General features: G+C 46.6%; 1 protein-coding gene across 1 annotated transcript; it reads right to left on the bottom strand.

The window, feature by feature from the left end:
* Nucleotides 1-220: 220 nt before the first annotated feature.
* LOC115184906 (coronin-7-like) lies at nt 221-16,939 on the bottom strand (the record flags this gene model as incomplete). Its single annotated transcript, XM_029745460.1, is given in 17 exon segments — nt 221-2,571; nt 2,646-2,735; nt 6,111-6,202; nt 9,481-9,616; nt 9,841-9,957; nt 10,210-10,299; nt 10,625-10,766; nt 11,045-11,130; nt 11,211-11,315; nt 11,565-11,707; nt 12,052-12,247; nt 12,619-12,794; nt 13,648-13,804; nt 15,157-15,264; nt 16,464-16,559; nt 16,789-16,896; nt 16,898-16,939. Coding segments are annotated over 17 exon segments (1,893 nt in total), but the record flags the coding sequence as incomplete, so codon positions are not given.
* Between the last annotated feature and the right edge of the window lie 2,185 nt (nt 16,940-19,124).

The raw sequence follows: 19,124 nt of genomic DNA, 5'->3' as shown, positions 1-19,124 counted from the left end.
GACTAACGTTTGGAAAGCTGATTTTTTGTGGACGAGTTACGGACAGCTCTCTCCTGGGCCAGTTCATAGGGAAGCACCACTACAGGTCGGGTCGGAATCTCCTGGCAACATAAGTAGATTTACTAGTTTACCCCTTTTTCTTTGAGATTAACAAACGTTTTCCCCTTTAAACATACTTTTGTTTTAAGCAACAAATTGAAAGACAAAGAAATGGCATGTGTACAAGGTTCAAACAGTTGTTTATTGCAAGGCAACATGAACATTCCCACAAAACCGTTATTCATAAGATGGACAGAGAAATAATGCATTATTCAATGTATAAAAGAGATTTTTCTTTTTGTTAATTTCCCAAAGAACAATGTAAGACATTTGAGAGATTGCAGGCACAAAACACATGACAAACACACAGTCGCTGACACCAACGATATCTAGGCCCTACAGTCAATGCATTGGTGTTCACTTTTCAAGTACTACACAATGGCTGCGTTTACACAGGCAGCCCAACTCTGATATTTTGCCCAAGTACTGGCAAAAAGCTCTTATCTGATTGGTTTAAAGACCAATTAAAAATGATCAGAATTGGACTGCCTGTGTAAACTCAGTGAGTCTGACTACTATTCAAGAATGCTTGGTTGGTTCCAGTCTTTCTGTCATTGTAAACAACATGATTGGTTCGATCAGACTTGGATTAGCCTATTAAAAGTATTGCCTTATGCTGTACTAGTCTTGATCTTGGCTGCTGTGATTGCATCATATAGTAATAATACTGTAAGTTATTAAGAAAAAGTAACAAAATGATTGTTTACTACAGTATAATAAAAGAATGAGCTCCTTTAGTGAGGAATACTTCAATAACAGTCTTAAGACGAAGTGTTAACATATGAGGTACAGGAATTCCAGTTATACAGTCTATCAATCTAGAAAGAAAGGTACAGATACATACTACTCCCCACCATATTACAACCTCAGAGATCCACAGACACACTCCTGTACAACTCCCACAGGAGGTGTTTTGGCTTTTCAATACATGACACCCACATGTAAGAACGTCACACACATTTTAAGAGTCCCCCAAAACAGAGCGCAGCCCCAATGCTATAAACTATCTCCCAAGATCTGCTGGCTGAACTAAGATATGCACCTGGGTCATGTTCATTAGGGCACGCAACGGAAAACGTTTTGAAATGCTTTGCAACGGAAAACGAAAATCCAGGTAATCCCTCCGTTTGAGGTTGTTTTTGTCCGTTTGGTGACTAATGAACACGACCCTGGAGTGGTACAGGACTGTTAGTAGTTCTTTATCACTGGCCAGAGAATGAAGCTACCTAAACAACAAAATAATATTCTATTCCTATCAATAGAAATCAGCCATGCTTTAACCTGAAGGCTATTTACCCTGTTGTACCCTGTCTGTGGTTTTTTGCTGTGCGCTTGTTGAGACCGTATGAGGATACCACTGACCATCTAACATCCACGGACTACAGGAGCTGGAGGTGCAGATGGGATATCCAGGTGCAGAGTGGGTCTATGTGTGTGTGTGTGTGTGTGTGTGTGTGTGTGTGTGTGTGTGTGTGTGTCTGTCAATATATAGTGATGCATAGGAGGTGGTAAATCTGGAAGAACATCGATACTGTATTCAAGAACATGCGTTTGAGTTTTTCATAGTTACTGTGTTTAGAAGATTATGGAGTATGGTTCATGTTGGCCCATAAAAAAGCAAGCAGTGGTCTAGTCATTATTATTATGACACAGGTGTAAGGTTAAAGGTGGTGCCAGACACACAGGTGTAAGGTTAGGAGTGGTGCCAGACACACAGGTGTAAGGTTAAAGGTGGTGCCAGACACACAGGTGTAAGGTTAGGAGTGGTGCCAGACACACAGGTGTAAGGTTAGGAGTGGTGCCAGACACACAGGTGTAAGGTTAGGAGTGGTGCCAGACACACAGGTGTAAGGTTAGGAGTTGTGCCAGTCACACAGGTGTAAGGTTAGGAGTGGTGCCAGACACACAGGTGTCCATCCAGTGTGGCGGTAAGGGCTGGGTTGTAAAGGAGTGTTGGGAGTCATTTAACTATCTAGCCTAGTAGGAATGGTAGCTATTTACAGTACAAGGCAGCTGCAAGTCAAAGGTGAAATTGGTGTGAGGTTGCCTTTAACCACAGACCTAGGATCAGATTCCCAACCCCCAGTCCTACCTTTAAACATTATGGGGAGGAAAACATATCTGATCCTGATTCAGTCAATGGTTAGAGGCAACATCTACTTACTCAGAGTATTAGAGGATGATACGAGGATATGGGAGGTAGGGCTGCAAAAGTCTGGTAACTTTCCCTAAAATTCCCAGGAAAATAAGCAGGAAATCCAGGAATTCTCCAATTGGGATTTCTGGAAAACCTAGACATTTTGTTGACAGAATTTTGCAACCCTAAGGGCAGGTTAATGTTATGCGTTTGAGAGATGTTCTTTTGACATAGGACACATCAGTGGCACACAGGAATGACACGTTTCAGTCCAGCAGGCCCCTTGGCTACTGCTGGACCCTGACTGATCCGCAAGGCAACACACACTAGTCACCCTGAAAGACACAAGAGCATGGGTAAATGTGTGTGTGTGTGTGTGTACATTTGTGTTTGTGTGTGTGTCACTCACCCACTCATCGTCTTCTACTCCCTGGAAGGACTCCTGTGGTAGAGGGTTGTCGTCCATGTTCCCCAGCTTGCCTATCATGGCACTCAACAGCTGTAGTACAGACAGATGGTTAACACACTATAGTCCCACTACTGACTAGTGGTGAGTACCAAGACAGATGGTTAACACACTATAGTCCCACTACTGACTAGTGGTGAGTACCAAGACAGATGGTCAACACACTATAGTCCCACTACTGACTAGTGGTGAGTACCAAGACAGATGGTTAACACACTATAGTCCCACTACTGACTAGTGGTGAGTACCAAAACAGATGGTTAACACACTATAGCCCCACTACTGACTAGTGGTGAGTACCAAGACAGATGGTCAACACACTATAGTCCCACTACTGACTAGTGGTGAGTACCAAGACAGATGGTTAACACACTATAGTCCCACTACTGACTAGTGGTGAGTACCAAGACAGATGGTCAACACACTATAGTCCCACTACTGACTAGTGGTGAGTACCAAGACAGATGGTCAACACACTACAGTCCCACTACTGACTAGTGGTGAGTACCAAGACAGATGGTCAACACACTATAGTCCCACTACTGACTAGTGGTGAGTACCAAGACAGATGGTCAACACACTATAGCCCCACTACTGACTAGTGGTGAGTACCAAGACAGATGGTTAACACACTATAGTCCCACTACTGACTAGTGGTGAGTACCAAGACAGATGGTTAACACACTATAGTCCCACTACTGACTAGTGGTGAGTACCAAGACAGATGGTCAACACACTATAGTCCCACTACTGACTAGTGGTGAGTACCAAGACAGATGGTCAACACACTATAGTCCCACTACTGACTAGTGGTGAGTACCAAGACAGATGGTCAACACACTATAGCCCCACTACTGACTAGTGGTGAGTACCAAGACAGATGGTTAACACACTATAGTCCCACTACTGACTAGTGGTGAGTACCAAGACAGATGGTCAACACACTATAGTCCCACTACTGACTAGTGGTGAGTACCAAAACAGATGGTTAACACACTATAGCCCCACTACTGACTAGTGGTGAGTACCAAGACAGATGGTCAACACACTATAGTCCCACTACTGACTAGTGGTGAGTACCAAGACAGATGGTTAACACACTATAGTCCCACTACTGACTAGTGGTGAGTACCAAGACAGATGGTCAACACACTATAGTCCCACTACTGACTAGTGGTGAGTACCAAGACAGATGGTCAACACACTACAGTCCCACTACTGACTAGTGGTGAGTACCAAGACAGATGGTCAACACACTATAGTCCCACTACTGACTAGTGGTGAGTACCAAGACAGATGGTCAACACACTATAGTCCCACTACTGACTAGTGGTGAGTACCAAGACAGATGGTTAACACACTATAGTCCCACTACTGACTAGTGGTGAGTACCAAGACAGATGGTTAACACACTATAGTCCCACTACTGACTAGTGGTGAGTACCAAGACAGATGGTCAACACACTATAGTCCCACTACTGACTAGTGGTGAGTACCAAGACAGATGGTCAACACACTATAGTCCCACTACTGACTAGTGGTGAGTACCAAGACAGATGGTCAACACACTATAGTCCCACTACTGACTAGTGGTGAGTACCAAGACAGATGGTCAACACACTATAGTCCCACTACTGACTAGTGGTGAGTACCAAGACAGATGGTCAACACACTATAGCCCCACTACTGACTAGTGGTGAGTACCAAGACAGATGGTTAACACACTATAGTCCCACTACTGACTAGTGGTGAGTACCAAGACAGATGGTCAACACACTATAGTCCCACTACTGACTAGTGGTGAGTACCAAGACAGATGGTTAACACACTATAGTCCCACTACTGACTAGTGGTGAGTACCAAGACAGATGGTCAACACACTATAGCCCCACTACTGACTAGTGGTGAGTACCAAGACAGATGGTTAACACACTATAGCCCCACTACTGACTAGTGGTGAGTACCAAGACAGATGGTCAACACACTATAGTCCCACTACTGACTAGTGGTGAGTACCAAGACAGATGGTCAACACACTATAGTCCCACTACTGACTAGTGGTGAGTACCAAGACAGATGGTCAACACACTATAGCCCCACTACTGACTAGTGGTGAGTACCAAGACAGATGGTCAACACACTATAGCCCCACTACTGACTAGTGGTGAGTACCAAGACAGATGGTTAACACACTATAGTCCCACTACTGACTAGTGGTGAGTACCAAGACAGATGGTTATCACACTATAGTCCCACTACTGACTAGTGGTGAGTACCAAGACAGATGGTTAACACACTATAGCCCCACTACTGACTAGTGGTGAGTACCAAGACAGATGGTCAACACACTATAGCCCCACTACTGACTAGTGGTGAGTACCAAGACAGATGGTTAACACACTATAGTCCCACTACTGACTTGTGGTGAGTACCAAGACAGATGGTTAACACACTATAGTCCCACTACTGACTAGTGGTGAGTACCAAGACAGATGGTCAACACACTATAGTCCCACTACTGACTAGTGGTGAGTACCAAGACAGATGGTCAACACACTATAGCCCCACTACTGACTAGTGGTGAGTACCAAGACAGATGGTTAACACACTATAGTCCCACTACTGACTAGTGGTGAGTACCCATATCCCTCATTTAACATGATATCAATATGAGCAAGACATATTGAGATATCGGTTTATCCTTGTTGTTAACCTACACTATTAGGTAATGAACATTCATGAGTCTTGCAGGCACAAACCCTCTCACAGGCTCTCAACAGCATAGTGAACTGGCGCTGCACATTGTATTCAAACTGGTTAGGTATGTCTATCTGCTACCAGAATATTTACGTCTTAGCCCAATAGAAAACCTGCAAGCAGTTGTCTGGACTTCACAAAGCCGTGGAAATGAACAGAAAATGAAACATTCATACATGATATCGATATAGATTTTCCCATCACTACTAATAACTATTCACACTATTACTGTGACAAAACAGTCACCAAGTTTCTAGGTAGCTAGCTGCACCCACAGAGAAATACTAACTAAGATAAAATGCTTGTACACATTCAGATTAGGGATGCACGATATATCGGTGGTATGCTGACGTGCATACCTATATACCGTAGGTACACGTGCAACACAGCATTCCTAACCTAGCCCACAATGCCTCTTGCACTGAGATGCAGTGCCTTAGACCACTTCGTCCATGTGCGTCTTAACTATTTCACTTAAAAGGCCGCTAAAAATGTTAATATCGGTATCGTTTTTTGGGGGGGCAAGGAAAATATCAGATATTGGTATTGGCCAAAAATGTCATATCAGTGCATCACTAATTCAGATAGTAGCAACACACACACACACACACACACACACACACACACACACACACACACACACACACACACCTCATCTTTCTTCTGCTCGTCAGTCTTCTCCTCCAGGTAGTGAGAGGATGGAAGGTACTTTCTCACTTGGACCTCCTTGGGCGCCTCACTCACTGAGGACGGACAGACAGACAGACAGACAGACAGATGGACAGACAGTGACAGTGAGACCTGAGAGTTGGGAGGGGTTGTGTTAGAATGGCAGTGGGCCACTGTGTATATACGGGGTTGTGTTAGAATGGCAGTGGGCCACTGTGTATATACGGGGTTGTGTTAGAATGGCAGTGGGCCACTGTGTATATACTGGGTTGTGTTAGAATGGCAGTGGGCCACTGTGTATATACGGGGTTGTGTTAGAATGGCAGTGGGCCACTGTGTATATACGGGGTTGTGTTAGAATGGCAGTGGGCCACTGTGTATATACGGGGTTGTGTTAGAATGGCAGTGGGCCACTGTGTATATACTGGGTTGTGTTAGAATGGCAGTGGGCCACTGTGTATATACTGGGTTGTGTTAGAATGGCAGTGGGCCACTGTGTATATACGGGGTTGTGTTAGAATGGCAGTGGGCCACTGTGTATATACGGGGTTGTGTTAGAATGGCAGTGGGCCACTGTGTATATACGGGGTTGTGTTTGAATGGCAGTGGGCCACTGTGTATATACTGGGTTGTGTTAGAATGGCAGTGGGCCACTGTGTATATACGGGGTTGTGTTTGAATGGCATTGGGCCACCGTGTATATACGGGGTTGTGTTAGAATGGCAGTGGGCCACCGTGTATATACTGGGTTGTGTTAGAATGGCATTGGGCCACCGTGTATATACGGGGTTGTGTTAGAATGGCAGTGGGCCACTGTGTATATACTGGGTTGTGTTAGAATGGCAGTGGGCCACTGTGTATATACGGGGTTGTGTTAGAATGGCAGTGGGCTACTGTGTATATACTGGGTTGTGTTAGAATGGCAGTGGGCCACTGTGTATATACTGGGTTGTGTTAGAATGGCAGTGGGCCACTGTGTATATACGGGGTTGTGTTAGAATGGCAGTGGGCCACTGTGTATATACTGGGTTGTGTTAGAATGGCAGTGGGCCACTGTGTATATACTGGGTTGTGTTAGAATGGCAGTGGGCCACTGTGTATGTACTGTATGTTCTAAAGGCAGCAGCACTAACCTAACTACTAGACCACAACAGGCCACATGCAGAGACATGGCATGCAGACAAGTCTTCTCTGGAAGAACATGGATCTTCACACACGTTAATAGCTCTTAACAACTTGTCCAATGTCCTTTTCATTACATTTTAAATCACCTTTATTTGATTGCTAATTTCAACAGTCAGGCCCTCACTTCGGATGTTGTTAATTTGATTGGATAATTTAATTTTCAATCACTACACCCTCTCTTCTATTCCCATTCATTTGATTGGCTGATGCCGATGTTCCATTAAAACAACACTTCCTGTCCCATCAAAACATATGGTGGCAAGAAAAAGTATGTGAACCCTTTGGAAATACCTGGATTTCTGCATAAATTGGTCATAACATTTTATCTGATCTTCATCTAAGTCACAACAATAGAAAAACACAGTCTGCTTAAACTAATGACACACAAACAATTATAGTTTTTCATGTCTTTATTGAACACACTGTGTAAACATTCACAGTGCAGGGTGGAACAAGTATGTGAACCCTTGGATTTAATAACTGGTTGACCCTTCTTTGGCAGCAATAACCTCAACCAAACGTTTTCTGTAGTTGCGGATCAGACCTGCGGTCAGGAGGAATTTTGGACCATTCCTCTTTGCAAAACTGTTTCAGTTCAGCAATACTCTTGGGATGTCTGGTGTGAACCGCTCTCTTGAGGTCATGCCACAGCATCTCAATCGGGTTGAGGTCAGGACTCTGACTGGGCCACTCCAGAAGGCGTATTTTCTTCTGTTGAAGCCACTCTGTTGTTGATTTACTTCTGTGTTTTGGGTCATTGTCCTGTTGCATCACCCAACTTCTGTTGAGCTTCAATTGGCAGACAGACAGCCTAACATTCTCCTGCAAAATGTCTTGATAAACTAGGGAATTCATTTTTCTGTCAATGATAGCAAGCTGTCCAGGCCCTGAGGCAGCAAAGCAGCCCCAAACCATGATGCTCCCTCCACCATACTTTACAGTTGGGATAAGGTTTTGATGTTGGAGTACTGTCTTTTCTTCTCCACACAAAGTGTTGTCTGTTCCTTCCAAACAATTCAACTGTAGTTTCATCTGTCCACAGAATATTTTTCCAGTAGCGTTGTGGAACATCCCGGTGCACTTTTGCGAACTTCAGACGTGCAGCAATGTTTTTATTGGACAGCAGTGGCTTCTTCTGTGGTGTCCTCCCATGAACACCATTCTTGTTTAGTGTTTTACGTATCGTAGACTCGTCAACAGAGATGTTAGCATGTTCCAGAGATTTCTGTAAGTCTTTAGCTGACACTAGGATTCTTCTTAACCTCATTGAGCATTCTGCGCTGTGCTCTTGCAGTCATCTTTGCAGGACGGCCACTCCTAGGGAGAGTAGCAACAGTGCTGAACTTTCTCCATTTATAGACAATTTGTCTTACCGTGGACTGATGAACATCAAGGCTTTTAGAGATACTTTTGTAACCCTTTCCAGCTTTATGCAAGTCAACAATTCTTAATCTTAGGTCTTCTGAGATCTCTTTTGTTCGAGGCATGGTTCACATCAGGCGATGCTTCTTGTGAATAGCAAACTCAAATTCTGTGAGTGTTTTTTATAGGGCAAGTCAGCTCTAACCAACATATCCAATCTCATCTCATTGATTGGACGCCAGGTTAGCTGACTCCTGACTCCAATTAGCTTTTGGAGAAGTCATTAGCCTAGGGGTTCACATACTTTTTCCAACCTATATTGTTTTTATTTAATACAAACAAGAAAAATACAATAATTTGTGTGTTATTAGTTTGTCTATTGTTGTGATCAAATTTGCTGACCAATTTATGCAGAAATGCAGGTAATTCCAAAGGGTTTACATACTTTTTCTTGCCACTATACATGTGTGTCATTCCAGGTACACAGAACCAGAAGACTTCGCTCAAAGCCTGTATCGGTAATTTTACGTTATAGAAGATCTCTGCCTCACATTGAGTTGATTGACGATTGGCTGTCAGAATAGATTTAGCTAGTGTCACCATCATGTCAAAGCACAAGGCAGATAATCTTGTCAAACCCAGGACTTGGCCCATGAAAGCGTGGATAGGTTGCCCCTTATAAACTGTACCTGCTCGGCTTCTCATCTGACATTCAAAAGGAGGATCTAACAGTAATGCTGTTGACTTCAGTCCACTGTTTGTACTATATGTGCCTGGTCGGAGCAGAGCTGAGGTTAGCCCCTACCTGGGGTCATGTCTTTGGGCTTGAGGCTGATGGAGTGGTGCTTCCCATCAGAACCAGCCAGCCAGGCTGAGGCTGTCAGAGAGGACTCCCACCACACTACTGTGTCTGGGTACACATCATCCTGGAAGAACTCTTTCTGTGGACGGACAGAGAGGAGGGAGGGAGACGAGCCACGACAGGATTAGTTCAGAACTCAAACAGCTCAAACTCCACAGACTAAGTACAAACAGGGGTTCACATACCAAACTCTTTTTACTGGTAGTCCTTTGAGGCCCTGGTCTGAAAAGTCATCAAATAACTGCAGGTTTTTCCTATTTCCCCCATATATACACTAGATGGCAGCGTTCAGCCATAACTCACTCTGACACGGGGGACTCTAAAGACCACTGGCTCTATGGAGGTCTTACTGAGCCTCAGACCCCTGGCCACCTCTACCTCTTGCACCACACACTCAGTCTTCGGCAGGAAGGCCAAGCCCTAAACACAGGAAACAGGAAGTTCATGCAGAGAGATTCTACAGGTCTACAGGAGCCAGCGTAATTGATTAACAGATTGTCAATTAGTCAGTCAGTCAATCAATTCACAGACATTTTATACAAGTCACAAATTCAGGGAAATGTTTTTATCCATTGACTACAAAACATGTAATAAGAAGGAGTGGGATATAGGAAATGAGAAAAGAAAGAGGGAAAAGCAGGGATGTAAATGCTGTAAACATAAAGTCTATACCTTGTGAGGCTCTGAGGAGTTGAAGCTGGCACATTCCAGGAAATAGGGTGCTTCTGGCACTATCTCAAAGATGTACACTCGCGTGTCACCCTGGTAAACGTAAACAACAACAACAATAAACAATGGCTGTGTAGGTTTCTCGTGTCAAAGTCTGGGTATGGGGAGTCAGTATGGATCTACCAATCCACCACCACCAATGGCCGACATTAACCCGGTCCCAGATAGTTTTTTGTTGTCTACTAGCTATAAGAGTTGGCAAGACAGCACAAACAGATCGGGAACCAGGCTAGGCAGACATTATTATCATTAAGCGCAAGAGTCTGTAACAGACTTTCAACACAACATCAAGTCAATATGGGCTCTATTTTCTCTATATAAAAGAAATGCTCTGTTTATTTGTTTGTTTGTTGTTTACCTTTCCGGTGAGGATGACGACGCTGGTGTCGGGGTCGTAGAAGGGAATGAGGGTGGAGGGCGAGACGTCGGTGGGGGCGCTGGCAATGGCCCCGGAGGACAGGGACTCAGCGGAGTGCAGGTACAGGGTTCTCTCACTGCGACTGCAGAAGGGTGAAAACACATCGGGGGTCAAAGGTGAGGTGAACTGTGGTGACATCATCAACGAGGTCTCGGGTCAGAGGGGTTGTTTTCCTCTCGTTCACCAGGACCATAAAACCATTGGTGCAGTTTTTTGTGTGAACCAAGATTATGGGTGAACTACATGTCAGACTGTCTGAATGGTCATACACAAACGATGAACTGAATGAATTAAATGAAGGTAAATGGATTAAGCACAAATTGAAGCTCAACTACCAAACAGAAATACAGAAATATTCACCTGTCGAATCCTGACACCATCAGGTATTTGCCGTCACACACCCACACCACACGGGCCCCTCTGTGGCCCTCAGGACCTGCACCCTCCTGCAGAGAGAGAGATATATGGAAATACTCTGTTTCAACACAAAAAGGTTAAAAACTCCTCAGGTCTCCTGTACACACACCTGTACTGGGTCAGCAGACTTGCGAGGGTCGTAGATGCGCAATTTCCCATCCTTACACACCGTGGCCAGGAGTTTACCATCCGGACTCCACGCCATCCCAAATATCTATATGCACACCAGGCAGGAGAGAGGGAACAGAGAAAGGAACGAGTGAAAAGTTGAAATGAAGCGAAGGAGAATGCACATTCCTTGTACATACTGTAGGTAGGATCAATCAATCAATATCCATCCATCCACCAATCATTATCCCAGATAAATTCTACCACGCCCCTATTCTCTAACAAAACCAGTGGTTCCACCCCCTGCCAATGCCACATTCCTTATGTCCCGCCCCTTTCCCTCCTCCCCCGTCACCTGATCCTGGTGTCCCCGGAGCGCTTTGACCTCGTCCCCAGACTCCAGGTTCCACAGGCGCACCGTCTGGTCGTAGGAGGAGGATGCCAGCAGGCCCGACGCCAGGGGGTGGAACTTGACTGAGTAGATCTTCTCAGTGTGGCCTGTGATTGGTCAAAACCACTGTCACTCACTCACATTCTATCACTCAATCAAGATATGATTTATTTCTATTGATAGATTGATCATGTTATGATCTACTCAGTAAGTCACACAGTATAAGGCTATATATAAAGATAATACCGGTATCTTGTTCATTTCATTTCTGTCACTCATTGAATGAAGGATAGTGCACTGATACATATGTGGCTACATTCACTTACACATCTACATGTTCAGATATTTCACATTGGGCCCCAAAAGCCCCAGCTCTGAGTCTAATTTCATTCAATTGAACTACTTTAATTGAACTTAATTGGGCTCCAGGCCACTGTGGAGTGTGTCTTACCCTGCAGGATGGCCTCTGGCTCAGTCAGGGTCTCTGTCAGACCCCCCTCAGGCACCTGCCACACACGGATCTTAGCATCGTCGCCCGCCACCACCAGTCTGTGACTGTTGAAGGGGTCCCAGGAGAAGTCAGCCACGTTGACAGAGTTCTGGATGGTGGGCAGGCCCGTGTCCGCTAGCTTCCCAGCCTGAGACAACTGAGGAGGGGAGGAGGAGGGGGCACTGAGATACGTCCCTCTTTCTTTCATGTGTGAACCAATAGAACCACATCTTTGGTCTAATATGGTGGCCCCCACAGAGATCCTAAATCATTATTTAGACTATTCATTCCTATTATTTGATGACATTCTACTGTACATGTCATTCTGTAGTGGCTGCATATTATTTCATGTTGGTTGAAGCGCTGTCTACTCCCCTCCAACTCATAAGAAGACACTGCCATAAAACACCCTCACTTTAGCACAATCCTGCTTTCTTGGCCAGGGCTCACTTAAAATAGATAAATACAAAGACAAATAAAAATAACGATAAAGACACATTATCTTCCATTTTCTAAGTGTGGAAGTACCTCAAAGATGGCGATCTGACCCCCGGCTGAGGCGAGGGGCACGGCTACGCGATGGCGGTTGGCACAGAAGCCATCACACTCCCCGGGCGTGGTGAGGTTGAGCCCCTTCAGGTTGGTGAAGTGGGTGTCTCTGTGGAGCACCGCACCCTGCAGGTGACGAAACTTACTGCTGGGACCTGGGGCAGGAGGAGAGGGAGGGAGGGAGGGAGGGAGGGCATGGTGATTTTAGACCTTAGCTACATTATTTGTAACCTGGGTCTTGTTCATTAGGCTCCAACCTGAAGAAATGATTGACAATGTACCTGGTCCAATAAGAAATGCTTGTTTTAGTTTTACATTGCAAAACATTTTGTTACAGAGTGCCAAATGAACACAACCCAGGTACATTATTAGAAACCTAGTCCCATACTATATGTGCTGTGGGAAACTCTTGCATGGTTAACAAACAAGTTGGTTACAGCACATTTAGAATGTTACCAGGCTACATCAGACGGGGATACTGGCAGTGTGCCTGGTCCCAGATCTGTTTGTGCTGATATGCTAGCACTGTGTAGGATTGGGTCGTCAGACAGGTTCAGATTAGTCCAAACCACTAACTCTCTCTCTCACAGCTCAAACCAACAGTCAGCATGACATTATAATAAGATAATGACAAGGTTAGGAAATGAGAGGAAATGAGAGAGAGAGAGAGAGAGAGAGAGAGAGAGAGAGAGAGAGAGAGAGAGAGAGAGAGAGCCTTACCTAGCATTGAGACTGACACTGTCAAATCTTACATAACGTACTTCCTAATACCATAACCGGTTATGTAACACATAGCATTGTGGGTAATGTAGTACCGCGACAGTTTCCCAAAACAGCCTTATTCAGCATGTTGCTGATGGGAAAGGATGTGTATGTGCGTATGTGTGGTGTGTGTATGTGTGTGTGGTGCGCGTGTGTGTGTGTGTGTGTGTGTGTGCGTATTCACGTATATGTGTGTTTGTGTGTGTGTGAGATGGAGCACTGCTACTGTTTCCCAAACAGCCTTACCCAACATGCTGCTGATGGCTTTGACACTCTGGCTGGGACTGGGTTGGAAGCCTGAGGAGAGGCCAGAGGTGGAGGAGGGGGAGCGGGACGGGGCAGCACTGCTGCTGGGGGAGCTCAAGGGACTGCTGGAGGTGGAGCAGCCTCGCACTGGAGCCTCCTGGAGAGGAAGAACAACAGTAATACATATACAATATATAATCATATAATTAAGCAATAAGGCCCGAGTGGGTGTGGTATATGGCCAATATACCACTGCTAAGGGCTGTTCTTAAGCACGACACAACGCGGAGTGCCTGGATACAGCCCTTAGCTGTGGTATATTGGCAATATACCACAAACCCCTGAGGTGCCTTATTGCTATTATAAACTGGTTACAAACGTATTTAGAATAGTAAAAATAAATGTTTTGTCATACCAGTGGAATATGGTCTGATATACCACGGCTTTCAGCCAATCAGCAACAAGGCTCGAATCACCCAGTGTATATATCCAATATAGTGTATATGGTCTGATTAATATAAAACACTTTCTAGAGAGAAGGAATAATAATATGGCCACTAAACCAGATGTCTTTATCCAAAGCTACTCACAGGTTTACAGACTACTTTAAACTACACTTTAGATACTCACAGGTTTATCCAAGATATTCAATCAATACTGGATGTGTGGCCCGATGCAATAATATAACAACAATTTGAGAGAAAATAAACAAAATCCAAATTCCATTTGTCTTAAAAATACAATAAAAAGGTAGTTGCTAACGGAGGGAATGAGGGAACGGAGGGAATGAGGGAACGGAGAGAAGGGAGAGAACAGAGGGAAGGGAGGGAACAGAGGGAATGAGGGAACGGAGGGAATGAGGGAACGGAGGGAACGGAGGGAATGAGGGAACGGAGGGAATGAGGGAACGGAGGGAATGAGGGAACGGAGGGAAGGGAGGGAACAGAGGGAACGGAGGGAATGAGGGAACGGAGGGAATGAGGGAACCGAGGGAACGGAGGAACGGAGGGAACGGAGGGAATGAGGGAACGGAGGGAATGATGGAATGGAGGGAACGGAGGGAACGGAGGGAATGAGGGAACGGAGGGAATGAGGGAACGGAGGGAATGAGGGAAGGGAGGGAATGAGGGAACGGAGGGAATGAGGGAACGGAGGGAATGATGGAACGGAGGGAATGAGGGAAGGGAGGGAATGAGGGAACGGAGGGAAGGGAGGGAACGGAGGGAATGAGGGAACGGAGGGAATGAGGGAACGGAGGGAATGAGGGAACGGAGGGAATGAGGGAACGGAGGGAAGGGAGGGAACGGAGGGAATGAGGGAACGGAGGGAATGAGGGAACGGAGGGAATGAGGGAACGGAGGGAAGGGAGGGAACGGAGGGAATGAGGGAACGGAGGGAATGAGGGAACGGAGGGAATGATGGAACGGAGGGAATGAGGGAAGGGAAGGAGCCAAAAGAGAAATGAAAGCGACCCATAGAGGAGGAGAACGGATGATGCTGGACTCTCACCTCTTTGCTCCTCCCACTGGGAAGCTCTTTCTTAGCAGGCATCTGATTGGCTGGTTTAGCGTTGTTGGGTTTCTGACGATTGGATGGGTTGACACTGACCTTCTCAACCTGAGAAGACGCACATGATTTGATGTTTAAGAGAACAGCAGGCTATTGCTTGGTCCTGAAGTACAAACCACGGCAAAAACCAAGCACTTCTATTGGTACTGTATGCACATTGTATCCAAGTTAGAATACAGATTCTAGATATATTGTGTAGAGTGATAGTGGTACATCCAAGTTAGAATACAGATTCTAGTTATATTGTGTAGCGTGATGGTGGTACATCCAAGTTAGAATACAGATTCTAGTTATATTGTGTAGCGTGATGGTGGTACATCCAAGTTAGAACACAGATTGTAGTTATATTGTGTAGAGTGATGGTGGTACATCCACGTTAGAACACAGATTCTAGTTATATTGTGGAGAGTGATGGTGGTACATCCAAGTTAGAATACAGATTGTAGTTATATTGTGGAGAGTGATGGTGGTACATCCAAGTTAGAACACAGATTCTAGTTATATTGTGTAGACTGATGGTGGTACATCCAAGTTAGAATACAGATTCTAGTTATATTGTGTAGCGTGATGGTGGTACATCCAAGTTAGAATACAGGTTCTAGTTATATTGTGTAGCGTGATGGTGGTACATCCAAGTTAGAACACAGATTGTAGTTATATTGTGTAGAGTGATGGTGGTACATCCAAGTTAGAACACAGATTGTAGTTATATTGTGGAGAGTGATGGTGGTACATCCAAGTTAGAATACAGATTGTAGTTATATTGTGGAGAGTGATGGTGGTACATCCAAGTTAGAACACAGATTCTAGTTATATTGTGTAGACTGATGGTGGTACATCCAAGTTAGAATACAGATTCTAGTTATATTGTGTAGAGTGATGGTGGTACATCCAAGTTAGAATACAGATTCTAGTTATATTGTGGAGAGTGATGGTGGTACATCCAAGTTAGAATACAGATTGTAGTTATATTGTGTAGAGTGATGGTGGTACATCCAAGTTAGAACACAGATTCTAGTTATATTGTGTAGACTGATGGTGTTACATCCAAGTTAGAATACAGATTCTAGTTATATTGTGTAGAGTGATGGTGGTACATCCAAGTTAGAATACAGATTGTAGTTATATTGTGGAGAGTGATAGTGGTACATCCAAGTTAGAATACAGATTATAGTTATATTGTGGAGAGTGATGGTGGTACATCCAAGTTAGAATACAGATTGTAGTTATATTGTGGAGAGTGGTACCTGTTTCTCGCCACCTTTCCACCACTCTGCAGCTGACATGGCTGCCGTCCGGCCCAAGGTGTCTGGGTACAGGTCTGCATGGAAATCCTGTCCTGACTGAATTAGATACACACAAAAGCAGACATACTCTAAAATGGAAGACATAAAGGCTTGCTGCCTGTTGAATGGTTGCTCGTTCCATAACTTTATTTTCCTCAGTGACTACAAAGACACTATTGCCAAGTCCCCCCCATCAGTTTAGAAACAAGTACAGGGAAAGAACTGTTGACACGGCATCAAAATGACAGATGGATCTGCTGTTACAGTAGCCTGAGAGATACTGGACCTTGCGGGGCACGTGGTAGTTGATTGGCACGATGAAGCTGTCCGTCAGCTGCAGGACCCGCATGACCTCACAGGACAGGACGTCCAATGCCAGCTTGGGTACCATGGCAAACGCCTCGCGTTGGGGCGTCCGTCAGACAGTGGCTCACTGGAGAGAAAGAGAGGAGGAGAGAATAAGAGGGAGAAAGGAGAGAGTAGAGGACAGACCTGGGTGTGTGAGAGAGGGAGAGGGAGAGGTAGGAGGACAGACCTGGATGTGTGAGAGAGGGAGAGGGAGAGGTAGGAGGACAGACCTGGGTGTGTGAGAGAGGGAGAGGGAGAGGTAGGAGGACAGACCTGGGTGTGTGAGAGAGGGAGAGGGAGGAGGACAGACCTGGGTGTGTGAGAGAGGGAGAGGTAGGAGGACAGACCTGGATGTGTGAGAGAGGGGAGAGGGAGAGTGGAGGACAGACCTGGGTGGGGTGAGAGGAGGGAGTGGGGAGGTAGGTCAGGACAGACTGGGTGTGTGAGAGAGGGAGTGGGAGAGGTAGGAGGACAGACCTGGGTGTGTGAGAGAGGGAGTGGGAGAGGTAGGAGGACAGACCTGGGTGTGTGAGAGAGGGAGAGGGTAGGAGGACAGACCTGGGTGTGTGAGAGAGGGAGAGGTAGGAGGACAGACCTGGGTGTGTGAGAGAGGGAGAGGTAGAGGACAGACCTGGGTGTGTGAGAGAGGGAGAGGGAGAGTAGGAGGACGACCTGGTGTGTGAGAGAGGGAGTGGGAGAGGTAGGAGGACAGACCTGGGTGTGTGAGAGAGGGAGAGGGAGAGGTAAGAGGACAGACCTGGGTGTGTGAGAGAGGGAGTGGGAGAGGTAGGAGGACAGACCTGGGTGTGTGAGAGAGGGAGTGGGAGAGGTAGGAGGACAGACCTGGGTGTGTGAGAGAGGGAGTGGGAGAGGTAGGAGGACAGACCTGGGTGTGTGAGAGAGGGAGTGGGAGAGGTGGGCAGACCTGGGTGTGTGAGAGAGGGAGTGGGAGAGGTAGGAGACATACCTGGGTGTGTAGAGAGGAGAGGGAGAGGTAAGGAGGACATACCGGGTGTGTGAGAGAGGGAGAGGTAGGACAGACCTGGATTGTGAGAGAGGGAGAGTAGGAGGACAGACCTGGGTGTGTGAGAGAGGGAGAGGGAGGAGACATACCTGGGTGTGTGAGAGAGGGATGGGAGTAGGAGGACAGACCTGGGTGTGGAGAGAGGAGTGGGAGAGGTAGAGGACAGACCTGGTGTGTGAGAGAGGGAGAGGGAGAGGTAGGAGGACATACCTGGGTGTGTGAGAGAGGAGAGGGAGAGGTAGGAGGACAGACCTGGGTGTGTGAGAGAGGGAGTGGGAGAGGTAGGAGGACAGACCTGGGTGTGTGAGAGAGGGAGAGGGAGAGGTAGGAGGACATACCTGGGTGTGTGAGAGAGGGAGAGGGAGAGGTAGGAGGACATACCTGGGTGTGTGAGAGAGGGAGAGGGAGAGGGAGGAGGACAGACCTGGGTGTGTGAGAGAGGGAGAGGGAGAGGACAGACCTGGGTGTGTGAGAGAGGGGAGAGGGAGAGGTAGGAGGACGGACCTGGGTGTGTGAGAGAGGGAGAGGGAGAGGTAGGAGGACAGACCTGGGTGTGTGAGAGAGGGAGTGGGAGAGGTAGGAGGACAGACCTGGGTGTGTGAGAGAGGGAGTGGGAGAGGTAGGAGGACATACCTGGGTGTGTGAGAGAGGGAGAGGTAGGAGGACATACCTGGGGTGTGTGAGAGAGGGAGAGGGAGAGAGAGGAGGACAGACCTGGGTGTGTGAGAGAGGGAGAGGGAGGAGGACAGACCTGGGTGTGTGAGAGAGGGAGAGGGAGAGGTAGAGGACAGACCTGGGTGTGTGAGAGAGGGAGAGGGAGAGGTAGGAGGAGAGACCTGGTGTGTGAGAGAGGGAGTGGAGAGGTAGGAGGACAGACCTGGTGTGTGAGAGAGGGTGGGAGAGGTAGGAGGACAGACCTGGGTGTGTGAGAGAGGGAGTGGGAGAGGTAGGGAGGACATACCTGGGTGTGTGAGAGAGGGAGAGAGAGGAGGAGTACAGACCTGGTGTGTGAGAGGGAGAGGGAGAGGTAGAGGACAGACCTGGTGTGTGAGAGAAGAGAGGGAGAAGGAGGAGGACAGACCTGGGTGTGTGAGGAGGACAGACCTGGGTGTGTGACAGACCTGGGTGTGTGAGGAGGACAGACCTGGGTGTGTGAGAGAGGGAGAGGGAGAGGGAGGAGGACAGACCTGGGTGTATGAGAGAGAGGGAGGTAGGAGGACAGACCTGGGTTGTGGAGAGGGGAGGGAGAG

The sequence above is a fragment of the Salmo trutta genome, unplaced genomic scaffold (assembly GCF_901001165.1).
Source record: "Salmo trutta unplaced genomic scaffold, fSalTru1.1, whole genome shotgun sequence".
NCBI lineage: Eukaryota > Metazoa > Chordata > Actinopteri > Salmoniformes > Salmonidae > Salmo > Salmo trutta.
Note: the sequence above shows the minus strand (reverse complement) of the source record. Positions and strands in the feature narration are given on the sequence as shown.